Raw genomic sequence first — 15,621 nt, 5'->3', positions numbered from 1 at the left:
CCACCCCAGGCCTGAATGGAGGGTCACAATGCCACTGTGGCTTTATTTCCACTCCTGACTGGGGGATACCGTTGCGCTCTCATCTCTGACTCATGCCTGGGTTCTTCATTGGCTGAGAGAGAATTGCCTCAGAGGACACTTAGCTCACTGTTCACTGACGTTTGGATTTGAAGGTTCAATACTTACCCACCTCACCCCCCTGGCCTGTTCTGCCTGCAGGTGGATATTGGTGTTGGAAGATTCACTCGTGTGGCTTTGAGGGAGATTAAGACTCCTTTTCATTCAGTTGTGGGTTTGTTTTTTTTATTTTTAGGGGAGAGGGGCAAAGGGAGAGAGAGAGAATGAGAGAGAGAGAGAGAGAGAGAGAGAGAGAGAGAGAATCTTAGGCATGGAGCATGGAGCCTGATGCAGGGCTCAATCCCATGACCCTGAGATCATGACCTGAGCTGAAATCAAGAGTCAAATGCTCAACCATCTGAGCCACCGAGGCATCTCAATTGTGCCTTTTTAATATAGAAAATTCAGGGCACCTGGGCGGCTCAGTTGGTTAAGTGTCTGACTCTTGCTTTTGGCTCAGGTCATGATCTCATGGTTCATGAGATCAAGCCCCATGTTGGTCTCTGCATTGAAAGGAGGGAGCCTGCTTAGGATTCTCTCTCTGTCCCTCTGTGTCCCCCTCCCCTGCTTGCTCGCTCTCTCTCTCTCTCAAAATAAATAAACTTAAAAATATATAGAGAAAATTATATAAGCAGTTAAACATTAAGGAGAGAATCCCCAAACACAAGTTATTAAACTGAAGTCTAGTCACAAATCACTGCTTATTCTAACCCTCATTTATTTAAAACCAGATTTGTGTCAAAGTCTTTCCAGAGACGTTTTTACAGTTCCAATCCTTCAGGCTTGGGACAACTGATGCTTCCTTCTTCTTATTGCTTATTGCTTCCTTCTGCCTGCCCAGTTTCTACAGCTCCAAAGCCAGAGAGTAGCATGCCTTGACCATGTTCCGCTTGCTCTGAGAATTCCTGTCAGCACTGGATTCCATCGTTAAAAAAAAAAAAAAAAAAAAAAAGGAATTATATATGAAACTTCTGCAAAAATACATGCTTATTCAATATAATGTATGGTTATTGACAGAAGCTTTTAGCATAACAGAAACACCACAGACTTTGGAATCAGGCCTGGGACCAAATCCTGAGTCCATCAACATGGGATCTTCTGAATTGGAGAGCAACACCTGTCTAGATGCAATGTTCCGTTTTCCTATTCCTTGACTGTTATTAGTCTAATCTCCCTAGCCTAGATCTTCTCAGTTTTAAGGGAAATACTTCGGGGCACCTGAGTGGCTCAGCTGGTTGAGCGTCTGACTTCGGCTCAGGTCATAATCTCACGGTTTGTGAGTTCGAGCCCGGCGTCGGGCTCTGGGCTGACAGCTCAGAGCCTGGAGCCTGCTTCGGATTCCGTGTCTCCTTCTCTCTCTGCCCATCCCCTGCTTGTGCTCTGTCTCTCTGTCTCTCAAAAATAAATAACTGTAAGGGAAATACTTCTAAATCCTTACAGTTCGTGTAAAACCATTCCCAGGGCTCAGCCTGGTCTTTCTGTGAAATGAGGCTAAAATCTCCCACCCAGAATCATTGTGAAGATGGGATGAGGGAGCAGACCCCACAGAAAAGGCCTATGTAGAGAAAGACACTATTGGTGCTAGTATCCTTCCCCTCACTCCCCGTGCCTTTTCATTTGTTATTGAGGAATAACGTTTATGCTGAAAAGTGCACATGGATTGGGGTGTGAATTTCCACAAACAGCACAGACCTATGCAACCAACCTGCAGGTCAAGAAATCACAGACTCCAAGGAGCTCCCGGAGCCCCTTCCCTTCCCTATTTTCATAGTTTGGGGACTAATGACATTGTCATCCATAGGAGAGAAGCTGCCCTAAGGATTTTCTCCAAAACCTTGTGTGTACCAGCAAAAACCAGCAAAGTTCTCAGAAGGTGGTAATGTATTGCCTTGTAATGGGTTTCTCCTCAGGATATCCAAGTGGACAGAGAGTTTGACGACCTCGCTATCTCAGTGAAGGTAATTCTTCCAGCACTTTATATCAAGACTGCTGCCCACAGAGTGGAGTACAAACGACTTGCCTCCAGTCTACACCCCGTCCCTACTGGCGTCTGTCCCTAAGTGACTGCGGTATGTGGCTTCCTCTCACATTGGCCACTTCAACTTCCATGTGGAGAGTTCTTGGCCTCATGATGCTTTATTACCACTTGAGTCTGCAGTGAGTCCCCATGTCAGCTGGGTGGTAAGTCTTGTGGAGCCTGTCTTCATGATGACTCAGACACTTGTACCCTCCTCTCCATCCCATGGCCTCTGTTAATGCAGACGGTGGGCCTTCCTTTGCTCACACTAATTTCCGTAACATGAACTTGTGCTGTGTGCTACATGTTGAGCTGGGTATGGGGTCAAAGATCTCCAAAGTTCCTGCCTTGGTGACTTCAAGAGACCATGAAAATATAAGGTGGTGTGTGACTGGCATTCCCAAACTCAACTTGCAGAGCGCAAACTGACACAAGGTTTTTGGAAGGTTTTATGTACCAAGAGCCTTAAAACTGCCTATGCCCTTTGATTCAATGGTCTGACTAATCTGCTCTTCAGAAATAACCAGAGATGCATAAAAATATTGATGTCCAGGGGTGCCTGAGTGGCTCAGTAGGTTCATGCGTTCGAGCCCCGCATCGGGCTCTGTGCTAAAAGCTCAGAGCCTGGAGCCTGCTTCAGATTCAGTGTCTCCCTCCCTCTCTGCTCCTCCCTCACTCGTGCTCTCTCTCTCTCTCTCACAAAAATAAATATTTTTAAAAGTTTCACAAAAAAATATTGATGCCCAAAAATGCCCACTGAAAGGCTGTTTATAATATGAAAATTGGAAATAATCTAGATGCCCAATAACAGGGGACTGATTAAGAATTGGAACTCTGCAATCATTAAAAGCCAAGCGTTCAAAAAACATTGAACAACTTAACAGTTTATGAAAAAGCACATGGTTAATGTTAAGTGAGAAAATCAGGATTGAAAAAAAATCACATGGTTTGTCTGGCAATTCCTTAAAAGGTTGAACCTGTAGTTTATCACAGACCCAGCAATTCGTGTCATAGAGAAATGAAAACATGTGTTCACAGCAGCTTTATTCATAATATCCACAAAGTACAAATGTCCACCAACTGATGAATGGGTAAAATAAAATATGGGATAGGGGCACCTGGGTGGCTCAGTCAGTTGAGCAACTGCCTTTTGATTTCGGCTTAGGTCATGAGCTCACGAACCTTGGGATGGAGCCCTGCATCAGGCTCTGTGCTGTGCGTTGGTGGAGCAGAGCCTGCCTCGGAGTCTCTCTCTCCCTCTCTCCCTTGCTCTTTCTTTCTCTCAAAATGAATAAAATAACATTAAAAAAAATAAAAATGGTATGCCCATACAATGGAATATTATTTGGCCATAAAAAGAAATGAAATTTGAGGTGATGATAGCATTCTAAACTTGCTTGTGGTAATGGCTGCACAACTCTGTGAATATACCAAAAGTAATTGGACATTTTAAATAGATGAATTGTAGAGGATGTGAACTGTATCTCAATAAAGCTGTTTACAAGAAACAGGAGTGAAGGATCATGCTACCACAGGAATGTATCATGTAACAGGAGGAATGTGTCATGCTACAACATGAATGAACCTTGAAAACATGATGCTGTGAAAGAAGCCATTCACAAAAGACCACATATTGTATGATTCTGTTTATAGGAAATGTCCAGAATAGGTAAATCTACCAAGACAGAAAGTAGATTAGAAGTTGCCTAGGGCTGGGGCGCCTGTGTGGCTCAGTGGGTCGAACATCTGACTCTTGATTTCAGCTGATTGTGATCCCAGGGGATTGAGTCCTGTGTCCTGTGTCTCCATGCTGAGCATGGAGCCTTCTTGGGATTCTCTCACTCACTTGCTCTGCTCCTGCTCTCTCTCTCTCTCTCTCTCACACACACACACACAAACACACACACTCTCTCTCTCTCTCTCTCTCTCTCTCTCTCTCTCAAATAAAATTTAAAAGAAGTTGCCTAGGGCTAGGGAGATGGGAGGGACTGGAGGTTGGCAGCGAAAGAGCATGGGTTTTTTTGGAGATGATAAAAATGTTCTAAAATGGATTGTGATGGGGCACCTGGGTGGCTCAGTCAGTTATGCATCCAACTCTTGATTTTGGCTCAGGTCGTGATCTCACGGTTTGTGGGTTTGAGCCCTCCTTCAGGCTCCCCGCTTACAGTGTGAAGCTGCTTGTGATTCTCTCTCTCTCTCTCTCTCTCTGTCTCTCTCTCTCCACCCCTCCACCACTCATGCTCTCTCTAAATAAATAAATAAATAAATAAATAAATAAATAAACTTAAACAAATAAGTCACCTACTCTAACTTTACAAATGGATTGTGGTGATGGTTGCACAACTCTGTGAATATACTGCAAACCACTGGATTGTACACCAGTTTAAATGGGTGAGTTGTGGGGCACCTGGCTGGCTCAGTTGGTAGAGCATGTGATTTGATTTCAGGGTTGTGGGTTTGAGCCCCACATTGGGTGTAGAGATTACTTACAAACAAAAAACATATTTTTTAAAAAATGAGTGAATTGTATGGTAGGTGGATTATATCTCAAGAAAGTTGTTACTAAACAAAAAATCATATTGTTGGATCCAATTTTGTAAAACCCATGTATAAGTATATACACAGGAGAAAAAAAAACTAAGAACACCTTGACATATTAATAATGTTTAGCTATAAGGTGTGGGTTTGGGGATGATTTTTATTTTCCTTATGTTATTCTTCATTTCCTACACTTTCTCCTCTGAATATGTGTTACTTTTAAAACCAGAAAAAATAAATAGTACTTTAAAATGTGATACAGGCTAAAATTCAGTTATGTATGTGGAATGATTGGAGCCGTGCGGGTGGAGGAGGGTGCTGTAGACTGAATTGGGTCCCCCTGCCAAATTCCTACGTTGAAGCCCTAACCCCCAATGCGACTCTATTTGGAAATAGGAGGCAATTAAGGTTACATGAGGTCATAAAGGTGGGACCCTGATCTGATAGGATTAGTGTCCTTGTAAGAAGAGACACCGAGAGCTTGCTCTCTCCTCCCACCCCTATAGGCAGGCACAGCAAGAAGGGAGCCTTCTGCAATCAGGAAGAGAGCCCTGGCTAGAAACCAACCCTTCCAGAACTTGACCTTGCATTACTCTTCTAGCCTTTAGAACCGCCAGAAAATAAACTTCCGTTACTTATGCTACCCAGTCCATGGTGTTCTGTTATGGCAGGTGACCTAAGATAGAAGGATTCACTCTCTTGGAGGGAAGAAGCAGGGAGGGTTTCTCCTGGTTTCCCTGGCTCTCCGTTGACCTCCTTCCATCTCCCTCCTCCCTGCTACCAAAGCTATGTTTCTTTCAACGTTTATTTATTTCTGGGACAGAGAGAGACAGAGCATGAACGGGGGAGGGGCAGAGAGAGAGGGAGACACAGAATCGGAAACAGGCTCCAGGCTCCGAGCCATCAGCCCAGAGCCTGACGCGGGGCTCGAACTCACGGACCGCGAGATCGTGACCTGGCTGAAGTCGGACGCTTAACCGACTGCGCCACCCAGGCGCCCCCAAAGCTATCTTTCTAAGGGCCGACCTAATCATACTATCCAAATGTTCCCAAGGCCTACAGAAAAAGTCCAGCTCCTCTACCTGCTGTGTGCCACTGCAGGAGCAGAGTTCCCCGCTCTTCTGTAAGAAGTTAAGGGTCTGCTCCAACATGCTCTAGGGAATCACCAGAAAGGATGTTGCATTCTGGTGATAAGTTTGGGGTTATGCCAGAATTCCTTTTACCCTGCTTTTCTCAGAAATAAATACACAGTGGATCCCAAAGAAAGTTAAGTCAGTCTTTACAGAATGGAAGAATCAGGTGATTGTACCAAAGTTCCCCAAAATGGACACTGCACTCCAACCCAGCCTTGGCAGGGGAGCCTGGGGTATACCGTCCAACTCCCTTGTCCCCAGAAACTCAGAAATCCCCAGATTAAAGAAGTAATCAAGTCCTGCCTGGTTCCTGGGCGCTGGATGGCAAAGGCCTTTCTGCACCGGAAAAACGGTGGACAAGAAAGCCGGGTGCAGATTTTGGGTATGAAGCTGGCATCTATCTTGTTGGTTGTTAGTCTATCTCAAGTCTCTTGAGATAGAACACACCTCCGTGGACCAGATGAAGCCACTTGAAGTAACAAAGTAACATCTGTGAACATGACTTCATGAGCCTCCAATCAACAGCGTCCACCTTCTCAGGAGACCCCCCCCCCCCGCCCCGGGCCCCCGCCCTGCCCCCAACTTTCCCCGTAAAACCCCTCGTTTATAAGCCATCAGGAAGTCGGGACGTTGAACACTGGTTTTACGTTCTCCTGGGTGGTGCCACACCAACGAATAGCCTATCTTCAAGGCAAAAACTTGGTGCAAGTCTTTTATTGGCTTGCGAAGCACGGGAGAGCAGCTCTCCTTTGCATTGGTTACAGGTAGATGGTGGGCAGGCCTTGAGAGGGTGTCTCGTTTGCAAAGACCGGAATCACGAGCAGACCGGTGAGTGGGCCTGGGCCTCCAAGCAAGAAGGCAGCACAAGCTTGACGTGAAGCCACGCGCACATTGAGGGCTTACGTGCACGAAAATGTGCTATGTCCCACACAGAGAAAACCGTGACCACTCCCACCTAACATCGGAGGATGCATCAGAATGTTCGGCTTTGGCTAGGCCACAGCCTTCCCGCCAAAGCCATATCCAATCAGAAAGCACCATACTCCGCAAGTCAAGTAACGTCCAATCAGAAGCGGGATTCCAGGCCTAGGTCCGCCCCGAGGCACTGAGGACCAATGGGCACCTGGGCAGCGGCGGGCCAATCCCGGGCCGGGTGCACCGCGCAGCAGCTGCAGTTGGGCGCGTGGCGTCGGTGGCAGCGGTTGAGGTCTGGTGACGGCGTTGGGTAGCAGCTGAACTCACCATGGTGAGACCCCGCCGGCCACTCTCGGTTCATAGAGGCCCAGGCAGGAGGGAGGATGAAGCCCGCCACATGAGGCCCTTGGGTGGGGCAAGACTGGGACAAATCCTAGGACCGGGGGGGGGGGGGGGGGTGGGGGGGTGGGGGGGCGGGGGGGGGCGCTGTGTGTGTGTGTGTGTGTGTGTGTGGCAGGGGAGGGGGGTGGAGATCGGGGGAAAGAGGGGGCTGGGCTGGGCACGGGAGGCCCAGGGCTGCCCGGACGAACAGATGATAGTCCTCTCACTTGTTCTCTGGGTGTGCGAACCCTGAGGGCAGCGGCAACCTGCGTCGTGGTAATGTCCCGGATGAAGGGGGTCGGCAGGTGCAGATGTCTTCTCGAAAATTGTAACTTTATGAGCCAGGTTGGAAGCTGGGTGACCTTGACTTGTTGGGTGGCCTTGATTCAGTCTCTGAGGACAGCCGTTATGTTGGGTTCCTGAGGCCTGGAAGGTGGTTCTCAAACGTTGGGGTCCCAGGACATCCCTAGAGTATGTATGTATGTATGTATGTATGTTAACGTATGTTTATTTTTGAGAGAGAGAGACACACACACAGCACAAGTGGGGGAGGGGCAGAGAGAGAGGGAGACACAGAATCCCAAGCAGGCTCCAGGTTCTAAGCTGTCAGCACAGAGCCCAACGTGGCGTTCGAACTCATGTGATGAGAGATCATGGCCTGAGCTGAAGTCCAACACTTAACCGACTGAGCCACCCAGGTGCCCCTACAGTATTTATTTTTTTATAGAGTTTATTTGAGAGAGAGAGAGAGAGAGAGAGAGAAAGAGTGCAAGTGGGGGAGGGGCGAGGGAGAGGGAGAGAGAGAATCCCAAGCAGGCTCTGCACTGCCAGCCCAATGAGCTCAACTCACAAACCATGAGATCATGACCTGATGGGGAAGCAAGAGTCATGCTTAACCATCTTAGCCACCCAGGCACTCCATGGACATCTCTACAGTGTAACAAATTAGGACTCCAAAAAGCCTTTGTTTATGTGGGTTATCTCCATAGTCATTTGCCATGTTAGAAATTTTAAAAATATTTATTTACTTTCAGACAACATGCTAACATAAACACCAGATATCCAAGTTGCAATAGCCATAGTTTGTCGGCTCTTGCAAGGAAAATAACATTCTGTGAAAAAAGCTAGTTCAGTTGGCAACTGAAAGCACACAAGTGCTATTTCTTCAAACAGCTGTATTTCAGCAGGTGCACAAGTGCTTTATGGATACTTTCCGTTTTATCACAGTACTTGAGGGTGGATGTTTTATAAAATAATCATTTTTTGCTTCATCATGAATATTCTGAAATGAAATTGCCTTTTTTTTTTTTTTTTTTTTTTGGTCTTTGTACCGTGAGTGCATAAGGGTGAAGAATCTAACGAACACTGGTATAGTTTGGTGCCACTACCTTGATTTGTACTAGGGCATTAAGAGTTTTACCCACTTTTTTTTTTTAAGTTTATTGTTTTGAGAGAGAGAGCGTGAGAGAATCCCAGGCAGGCTCTGCACTGTCAGTGCGGAGCCCAGTGCGGGGCTTAAACTCATAAATGGTAAGATCATGACCTGAGCTGAAGTTGGATGCTTAATTGACTGAGGCACCCAAGCACCCCAGTTTTACCCACTGTTTGATTATGCACCATCAGTGAACACGGTGAAATGTGAACACGGTGAAAAGGGCTGGTTATCTCAGTAGTCCTACTGTGAAATCGCTTTAATTTCCAATTACCCTGAAGAGGTCTGTGGATCTCTAGTGGCCTGAGAAGGCCAGTGATTACTTTGAGGACTGTTAGCGGGTAGGGGATCAGTAGAAACAATTGACAGGAGGAAGAGAGCAGATGGGTCTGCGCATTTGCTGTCTGGAAGCTGAAGCTTCTGGGTACATAGGGAACAAAGTAATCTGCCAAGAATATGAAGAGAGCAGTTGGACTGGAGCTTGAAAAGAAAGAGGATGAAGATAAGGCTGAGTAAAGTAAGGTAAAATTTTAATGATCCAGGTGGAGGTTGGTGATGAATTTTTAATGGCTTTCTATTGAAAGCTAGGAATGATTTCTCTGACTGCTTTTCGTCAGTTCCATTGGATAATCAGATGGAAGTGGCCTTGCAGATCATGTAGCACACCAGCCCCCATTTTGTAAAAGAAAAACCTGAGGGATTTTCTCAGGGTACAGAGCTTCCTGTGATCATACTAGGGCTGAGTCCGTAGAAAACTAAATCAGGCATCCTGTGAAGCATAGGCTGCCTGGATTTAAGTAAGGCAAAATGAATAATACTGATCTGTAAATGGTGTGATTGTGTGGATTCCAAAAGACTTCCCAGAGTGTTGATGAATTTCTTCTCTGAAGGAGTGCATTCCTTGTCATTGGAGAAGTTCTTTCTGCAACTGAATAGTTCCTTCTGGGATGGATTCTTAGGGTATTGTGGCGTTACGTGAATCTCTATGCCCCTAATTGGAGAGTTGGTGTTTGTGTGATAAGAAACGGGACTTCGGGGGCACCTGGCTCAGGCGGTTAAGCGTCCGACTTCAGCTCGGGTCATGATCTCACGGTCTGTGGTTCGAGCCCCGTGTCGGACTCTGTGCTGACAGCTCAGAGCCTGGAGCCTGCTTCGGCTTCTGTCTCCTTCTCTCTCTGTCCCTCCCCTGCTTGTGCTGTCTCTCCATAATAAACAAACCTTAAAAATAAAAAAAAAAAATTGCCTGCCAAACTTAAAAACAGGACTTCAAGTTCTTGGTATTGTATATTAGGATTTAGGGTAGGTGGGACACCTTGAATTTTATTTGATCTCCTCTATGTATTTGTAAGGATAAGGTGTCTAAAATAGAACAAATGATTAATGACTGTACAGTTATGTTTATGGCAGGAAAGATAGGATACAGTCAAAATAGGTACTTTGAGTCTAAGGAAACCACCAAAGGACAGTGTAGTGTCCTACCATTTGTGATGTCTGGTTGCCATTAACTCCTAGCCTTGAGGTGAAGGGAGTGGTCACTAGAAGCTGAGGAGGTGGCTTTATCAAGAACACTGACTGCTGAAAGTTTGTGGCCTTGATAAACACACTCAGGGAGCCCATGGCAGTCCGGCAGGGTGGGAGCCAGGAAGTGAGCACCCTGACCACACTGTCCTCTAACCTCGCAGTCTCTTGCCGATGCCTGCCTTGGCTAATGCAACCAGAAGCCAGGTGCAAGGAAGCCCCTTTAATGCAGTCCAGATGGGTCAGCCTCCCTGAGCACAGCCCTGGGTGGAGAAAATAGAGGGTAGCTGTAGATGGGTAGATGGATGGCACACATATGGTGACCACGGGCACCTGGGCCATGGTGACCTGTGTCCAAGTCCACTCTTCCTTCCCTGATCTGTTACTTGTTACATTCTCTTTGGACAGGACACCATCAGAAACTAATCGCTATACTCTTTCGAGGATAACTGTGGCTGTATGTGACTGTATGGTGTGGCGTTTATCACTGACATTACGTGTATGGTAGCAAACACTTTTGTGTAGGGGCTAAGTCCGGCACTTAGTAGCTAGGGTGGTTTAGAGCACCTCAGTTTTCATAGGGACTTGAAAAGGGTCACATAAGCCTTCTGGGAAAGGTCTGGGAAAGCCATAGACAATGTGAAATACATGTAGATGTGTGTGTTAATATGGTTTCCATGCCATATAGCGTTGGTTCCCTTGAAGACAAGGGGATCTCAACGTTTGTGTTCTGGTTCCCAGCGCGAGTGCATCTCTATCCACGTGGGGCAGGCAGGTGTCCAGATCGGCAATGCCTGCTGGGAACTGTACTGCCTTGAACATGGAATTCAGCCCGATGGTCAGATGCCAAGTGACAAAACCATCGGTGGTGGGGATGACTCGTTCAACACGTTCTTCAGCGAGACTGGGGCTGGCAAGCATGTGCCCAGAGCGGTGTTTGTGGACCTGGAGCCCACCGTGGTCGGTAGGTACTCGGGCACTTGGGCGGCTTTCCCGGGAGAGTGGGAGAGCCTCCCTGAAGCCCCCTCCGTGCCCTCTGTGCTCCTTTGAATCCTTTCTGCAGAAAGGACGGGGTGTACAAGTACACGCCTGTGGCTACATCAGGTGAGAAACTGAGGCTCCTAAGTTAGGAGAACCTAATGTACAGGAAAAGCATAGGCTGGTAATAGATTCGCTCGTGGCCGCCTCAGCCCCAGGCAGGTGGTTGTGTAGACTCCACCTGCGGGGTGCCCAGGCACTGGTCCCTCCTTAACGCTGCGCACACCAAAATGCTGCTGCGTGAGAATCTTGACCCGCATCTGACAGAAAGGTAAGTAGAGAACATTCGTGGGCTTCCTCCGGATTAGAAGGCTGAAGTGGTCGCCAGGGAGAGCTGCAAGGAGAGAGCACCTTTCAGTGGCCACCCAGGGGAAGACAGGATGTCACCCTAAAGCCTGTGAGAGGCAGGCCACAGAGGGTGGCCTGATGGGACTGGCCGGCCAAGGTCATGCTGACCTGGTGACTGTCTAGTAGGTAAGCGATTTTTTAGTTACACTCTTTGAGGTAGCTGTGGGTAGGAGGACATACGTATTATGCACGTGCAGAATCCCCTGTGTGCGGGTGTGAGCGGTTTCTCTTCTTTGAGGACCAGTCAGATTGGACTTTGTACCTCCACTTGACTTTACCTGCTGAGCCATAGATTGCTGTTGTGGTCTGCGTATGACGCAGAGACGTTTTCTACGAGACCCTGATGCCGCCGACCCGCGAGGAACGGCACGTGCTTGGTAGATCCCGACGGTCCCCAAACCCACCCCTCCTGGTGAGTTGACAACAGGCTTGAAGCCCTGCGGCCCACGTGTCCTCTTTGTAGATGAAGTGCGCACAGGGACCTACAGGCAGCTCTTCCACCCAGAGCAGCTGATCACCGGGAAGGAGGACGCAGCCAATAATTACGCCAGAGGCCATTATACCATCGGCAGGGAGATCGTCGACCTGGTCCTGGACCGGATCCGAAAACTGGTAAGGGGGTGCCGAGGAGGCTTCCTGTGGACGTTGCCCCGGACGGGAGGGTGTGCAGGGATTGCGACCAGGAGGTCGCTCTGGCAAAACCCCAGGCCAGAATCTGGAGTCCACGTTTCCCTTCACGTGTGGCTTCAGTGCGTCCGTACATCTCTAACGTCTGCCTTGCTTTGCTCCTGAGCGTCCTGCACGTGCGCTGTGGACGATTTGAATGTGTGATCATCCCGCAGAGGCAAAGAAGCGAGCGTGGCTCGTCGGAGGTCGGCGGTGTGGCTTCCGCAGGCACTGACTCACGGTCTCTGGTTTCTCTCAGGCGGATCTGTGCACGGGGCTGCAGGGCTTCCTCATCTTCCACAGTTTCGGGGGCGGCACCGGCTCTGGGTTTGCGTCCCTGCTCATGGAGCGGCTGTCGGTGGACTACGGCAAGAAGTCCAAGCTGGAGTTTGCCATCTACCCGGCCCCCCAGGTGTCCACGGCCGTGGTGGAGCCCTACAACTCCATCCTGACCACCCACACGACCCTGGAGCATTCTGACTGTGCCTTCATGGTGGACAACGAAGCCATCTACGACATATGTCGGCGCAACCTGGATATCGAGCGGCCCACGTACACCAACCTTAATCGTCTGATCGGGCAGATCGTGTCCTCCATCACGGCCTCCCTGCGATTTGATGGGGCCCTGAACGTGGACTTGACGGAATTCCAGACCAACCTGGTCCCCTACCCCCGCATCCACTTCCCCCTGGCCACCTACGCCCCGGTCATCTCAGCTGAGAAGGCGTACCACGAGCAGCTGTCTGTGGCCGAGATCACCAATGCCTGTTTTGAGCCGGCTAACCAGATGGTCAAGTGTGACCCTCGGCACGGCAAGTATATGGCCTGCTGCATGTTGTACAGGGGGGACGTGGTCCCGAAAGATGTCAACGCAGCCATCGCCACCATCAAGACCAAGCGCACCATCCAGTTTGTGGATTGGTGCCCAACTGGATTTAAGGTAGGACTGGGTGATGTTGAGTGGTGTTACCGGTCAGCAGGCAGCCGACCAAGCACGGCATGCCCTTTGTAGGGGATGCCCTGTTCCATGGCAGCCAGCCCCTTGGTCATAAATCAGTGAGCCGGAGTGAGAATTTATTCAGTGGTGCCATTTGAACTCCCTTCAATGTGTGAGTTATCACATTGTGTATCTGCGTGAGAATTTTCTTTTTTAACAGAACAGAAAGTTTTTGGAAGGATTTTTGTTGCCGCTTCTGGGTGAAAGAATTAGTGTGGGAAAAATAGTTTGGACTTGGAAATGTAGCAATTTTCAAGGGCATTTTGATAATTTATGTGGATATTTGAAATTGGGGTATCACTGTAAACATCAGTGTTCCTAAATCCCACGTCATTCTTCAGGCATAAGGAAATTAAACCAAATCTAAATGTCCCATGCAGCATTTGATTTAACGAAAAATGGTCATGGATGTTTTTGGAAGAAATGGCAACATACTCATTTCTCTGTTAGTAAGATTGGCAAGTTTGGGCAGAGGCTGCCTCCAACACAGTTTGTGCCAGTCTTCCATCTGATACAGAATCGGAAACTTGCTGTAGCTCTTCAGCTTTGTCCAGTACTTGGACGCTAAGCTGTCGATGCTTTCCATCTGGGAAAACGTGCTTCCCTCTGCCTTGCTTTCCATGCCGCCTAGCTGGCTCAGACCTTACTGCTTCTGGTGGGCTTGCTGCAGCGGGTCCTTCACTAGCCCTTCCTACTCTGGGTTCAGGGATCGGCACAGTTGGCAGACCAGCCACGTAGAGTTTTATGTGGACACACCCACACCTGTTCATTGGTGTCTTGTTGGGGCTGCTTTTGTGCTCCAAAGAGAGAATTAAGTAATTGTGACAGAGACCATGTGGCCCACCCAGCCTAGAATATGTGCTGCCTTGCTCTTTTTTTTGTTAACACTTATTTTCATTTTTGAGACCGAGAGAGACAGAGCATGAACGGGGGAGGGTCAGAGAGAGAGGGAGACACAGAATCGGAAACAGGCTCCAGGTTCCGAGCTGTCAGCACAGAGCCCAACACGGGGCTCGAACTCACAGGCCGTGAGATCGCGACCTGAGCTGAAGTTGCACACCTTAACCAACTGAGCCACCCAGGCGTCCCTGTCTTGCTCTTTATAGACAAAGTTTGCCGACCCCAGCTCTAACTGACCCTGTGTATTCCTGCCCAAACCTCTGGTCGTGGTGTCTCCTGGTTTGGAAACTTAGAATGCCTCCCCTTTCGGACCCAGCCCTCGAATATCACCCCCTTTCTCCTACTTAGCACACACATAGGCCACCTCCTGTTGCAGTAGTAGCAACAGTCCTAGGACCTGAGGGTGTGCCTGTCGCCCTATTATGCACAGGCTGGCTCATTTGGTGGGAGACCGGGGGTATGATCTCCCCTGGTGATACAACCATAGTACTCTGAATCGAGTGGAAAAGGTTTCAGCTACAGAAATGAATCCCCATCTTGTAGAAGCCTATGGGGAAAACCACATGAGCAATACAAAGCAGTGTCCCCTTTTAGAAGAAACAGCCCTGTTACCTGAGCACCTGTCACATGTCTCAGTTGCTGGGACACAGCCCTTCAGGCAACTTGGGACTGAGCCGGGAGCCAGGGCTCCTTTTCCCCGGTTTTCCTGGTCTGGAAACCAGCACCCTGCTCACCTGACACCTTGCCTGGCACAAAGAAGGCACCTGCATGTCTTTTGTTTCCATGAAAGCAGCTACCATTTCTGGGTTTGACAGAAGTTGCACAGACTGTTTTCTTCCCCTTCTCTGGCAGGTGGGCATCAACTACCAACCCCCCACCGTCGTCCCCGGAGGGGACCTGGCCAGGGTGCAGCGGGCCGTGTGCATGCTGAGCAACACTACCGCCATTGCCGAGGCCTGGGCCCGCCTAGACCATAAGTTTGACCTCATGTATGCAAAGCGAGCCTTTGTGCACTGGTACGTGGGGGAAGGCATGGAGGAAGGGGAGTTCTCCGAGGCCCGGGAGGACCTGGCAGCTCTGGAGAAAGATTATGAAGAGGTGGGTGTGGATTCCGTGGAAGCAGAGGCTGAAGAAGGGGAAGAATACTGAATGAGTGCCTCTGGCAACCATCCTTTTGTATCATATCCATGATAACATTACAAGATATGTTTATCTATTAAAGTTTATATATTGAATCATCATGTCTTTTGTGCTTTTGCCATAATTCCCGATCTAGACACCTGCCTTTTCCAGGTGGATTTCCAGGGGAAAAACATGTTTCCTCTCAAAAAATTAAGCATGTCTGTATGTCTAGTTACCACTTTAACCCTAGAAAGAAAGTTTCAAAAGGCGTGGCTGAAGGAATTAGGAAGAATGCTTTGGTTACTTTAAATTTAGGCATTTCTTAAATCCTTCACCCATTCTTGATGTTCTTTGAAGAATGGAATAGTAATTTGGTTGTCTTCTAAATTGTGGAGTGGCTACTTTCACCCAGTCTTGTGGGAGGGTCCAGGGAGGCAGCCCCGCCCCAGTGCACACTTATTTACTGTGAGGCTCTCATTCCTTGAAGTTTTTTGATTTC

The 15,621-nt window shown here is 48.5% G+C and overlaps 1 protein-coding gene and 1 long non-coding RNA gene across 2 annotated transcripts; both read left to right on the top strand.

The window, feature by feature from the left end:
• The first annotated feature begins 398 nt into the window (after positions 1–398).
• Positions 399–4,059, top strand: LOC128312340 (uncharacterized). The gene is made up of 2 exons (XR_008291465.1): positions 399–2,298; positions 3,300–4,059. It is a non-coding gene; the product is annotated as an uncharacterized LOC128312340 (long non-coding RNA).
• Positions 4,060–6,892: 2,833 nt separating this feature from the next.
• LOC106983635 (tubulin alpha-3 chain) lies at positions 6,893–15,241 on the top strand. The gene is made up of 5 exons (XM_027053159.2): positions 6,893–7,051; positions 10,793–11,015; positions 11,901–12,049; positions 12,363–13,043; positions 14,853–15,241. The coding sequence occupies exons 1-5, from the start codon at positions 7,049–7,051 to the stop codon at positions 15,147–15,149; spliced, it is 1,353 nt and encodes a 450-aa protein (XP_026908960.1). The 5' UTR covers positions 6,893–7,048; the 3' UTR covers positions 15,150–15,241.
• Positions 15,242–15,621: the final 380 nt, after the last annotated feature.

Source organism: Acinonyx jubatus, chromosome D3, assembly GCF_027475565.1.
Source record: "Acinonyx jubatus isolate Ajub_Pintada_27869175 chromosome D3, VMU_Ajub_asm_v1.0, whole genome shotgun sequence".
In the NCBI taxonomy this organism is placed as follows: Eukaryota; Metazoa; Chordata; class Mammalia; order Carnivora; family Felidae; genus Acinonyx; species Acinonyx jubatus.
The sequence above is the reverse complement of the archived record's forward strand: the minus strand, read 5'-3'. Positions and strand labels throughout refer to the sequence as shown.

Coding starts and splice junctions, on each gene's coding strand:
- LOC106983635 (XM_027053159.2), top strand. Junction 12,050..12,362: donor TGGACCGGATCCGAAAACTG/GTAAGGGGGTGC, acceptor GGTTTCTCTCAG/GCGGATCTGTGCACGGGGCT. Junction 13,044..14,852: donor GGTGCCCAACTGGATTTAAG/GTAGGACTGGGT, acceptor CTTCTCTGGCAG/GTGGGCATCAACTACCAACC.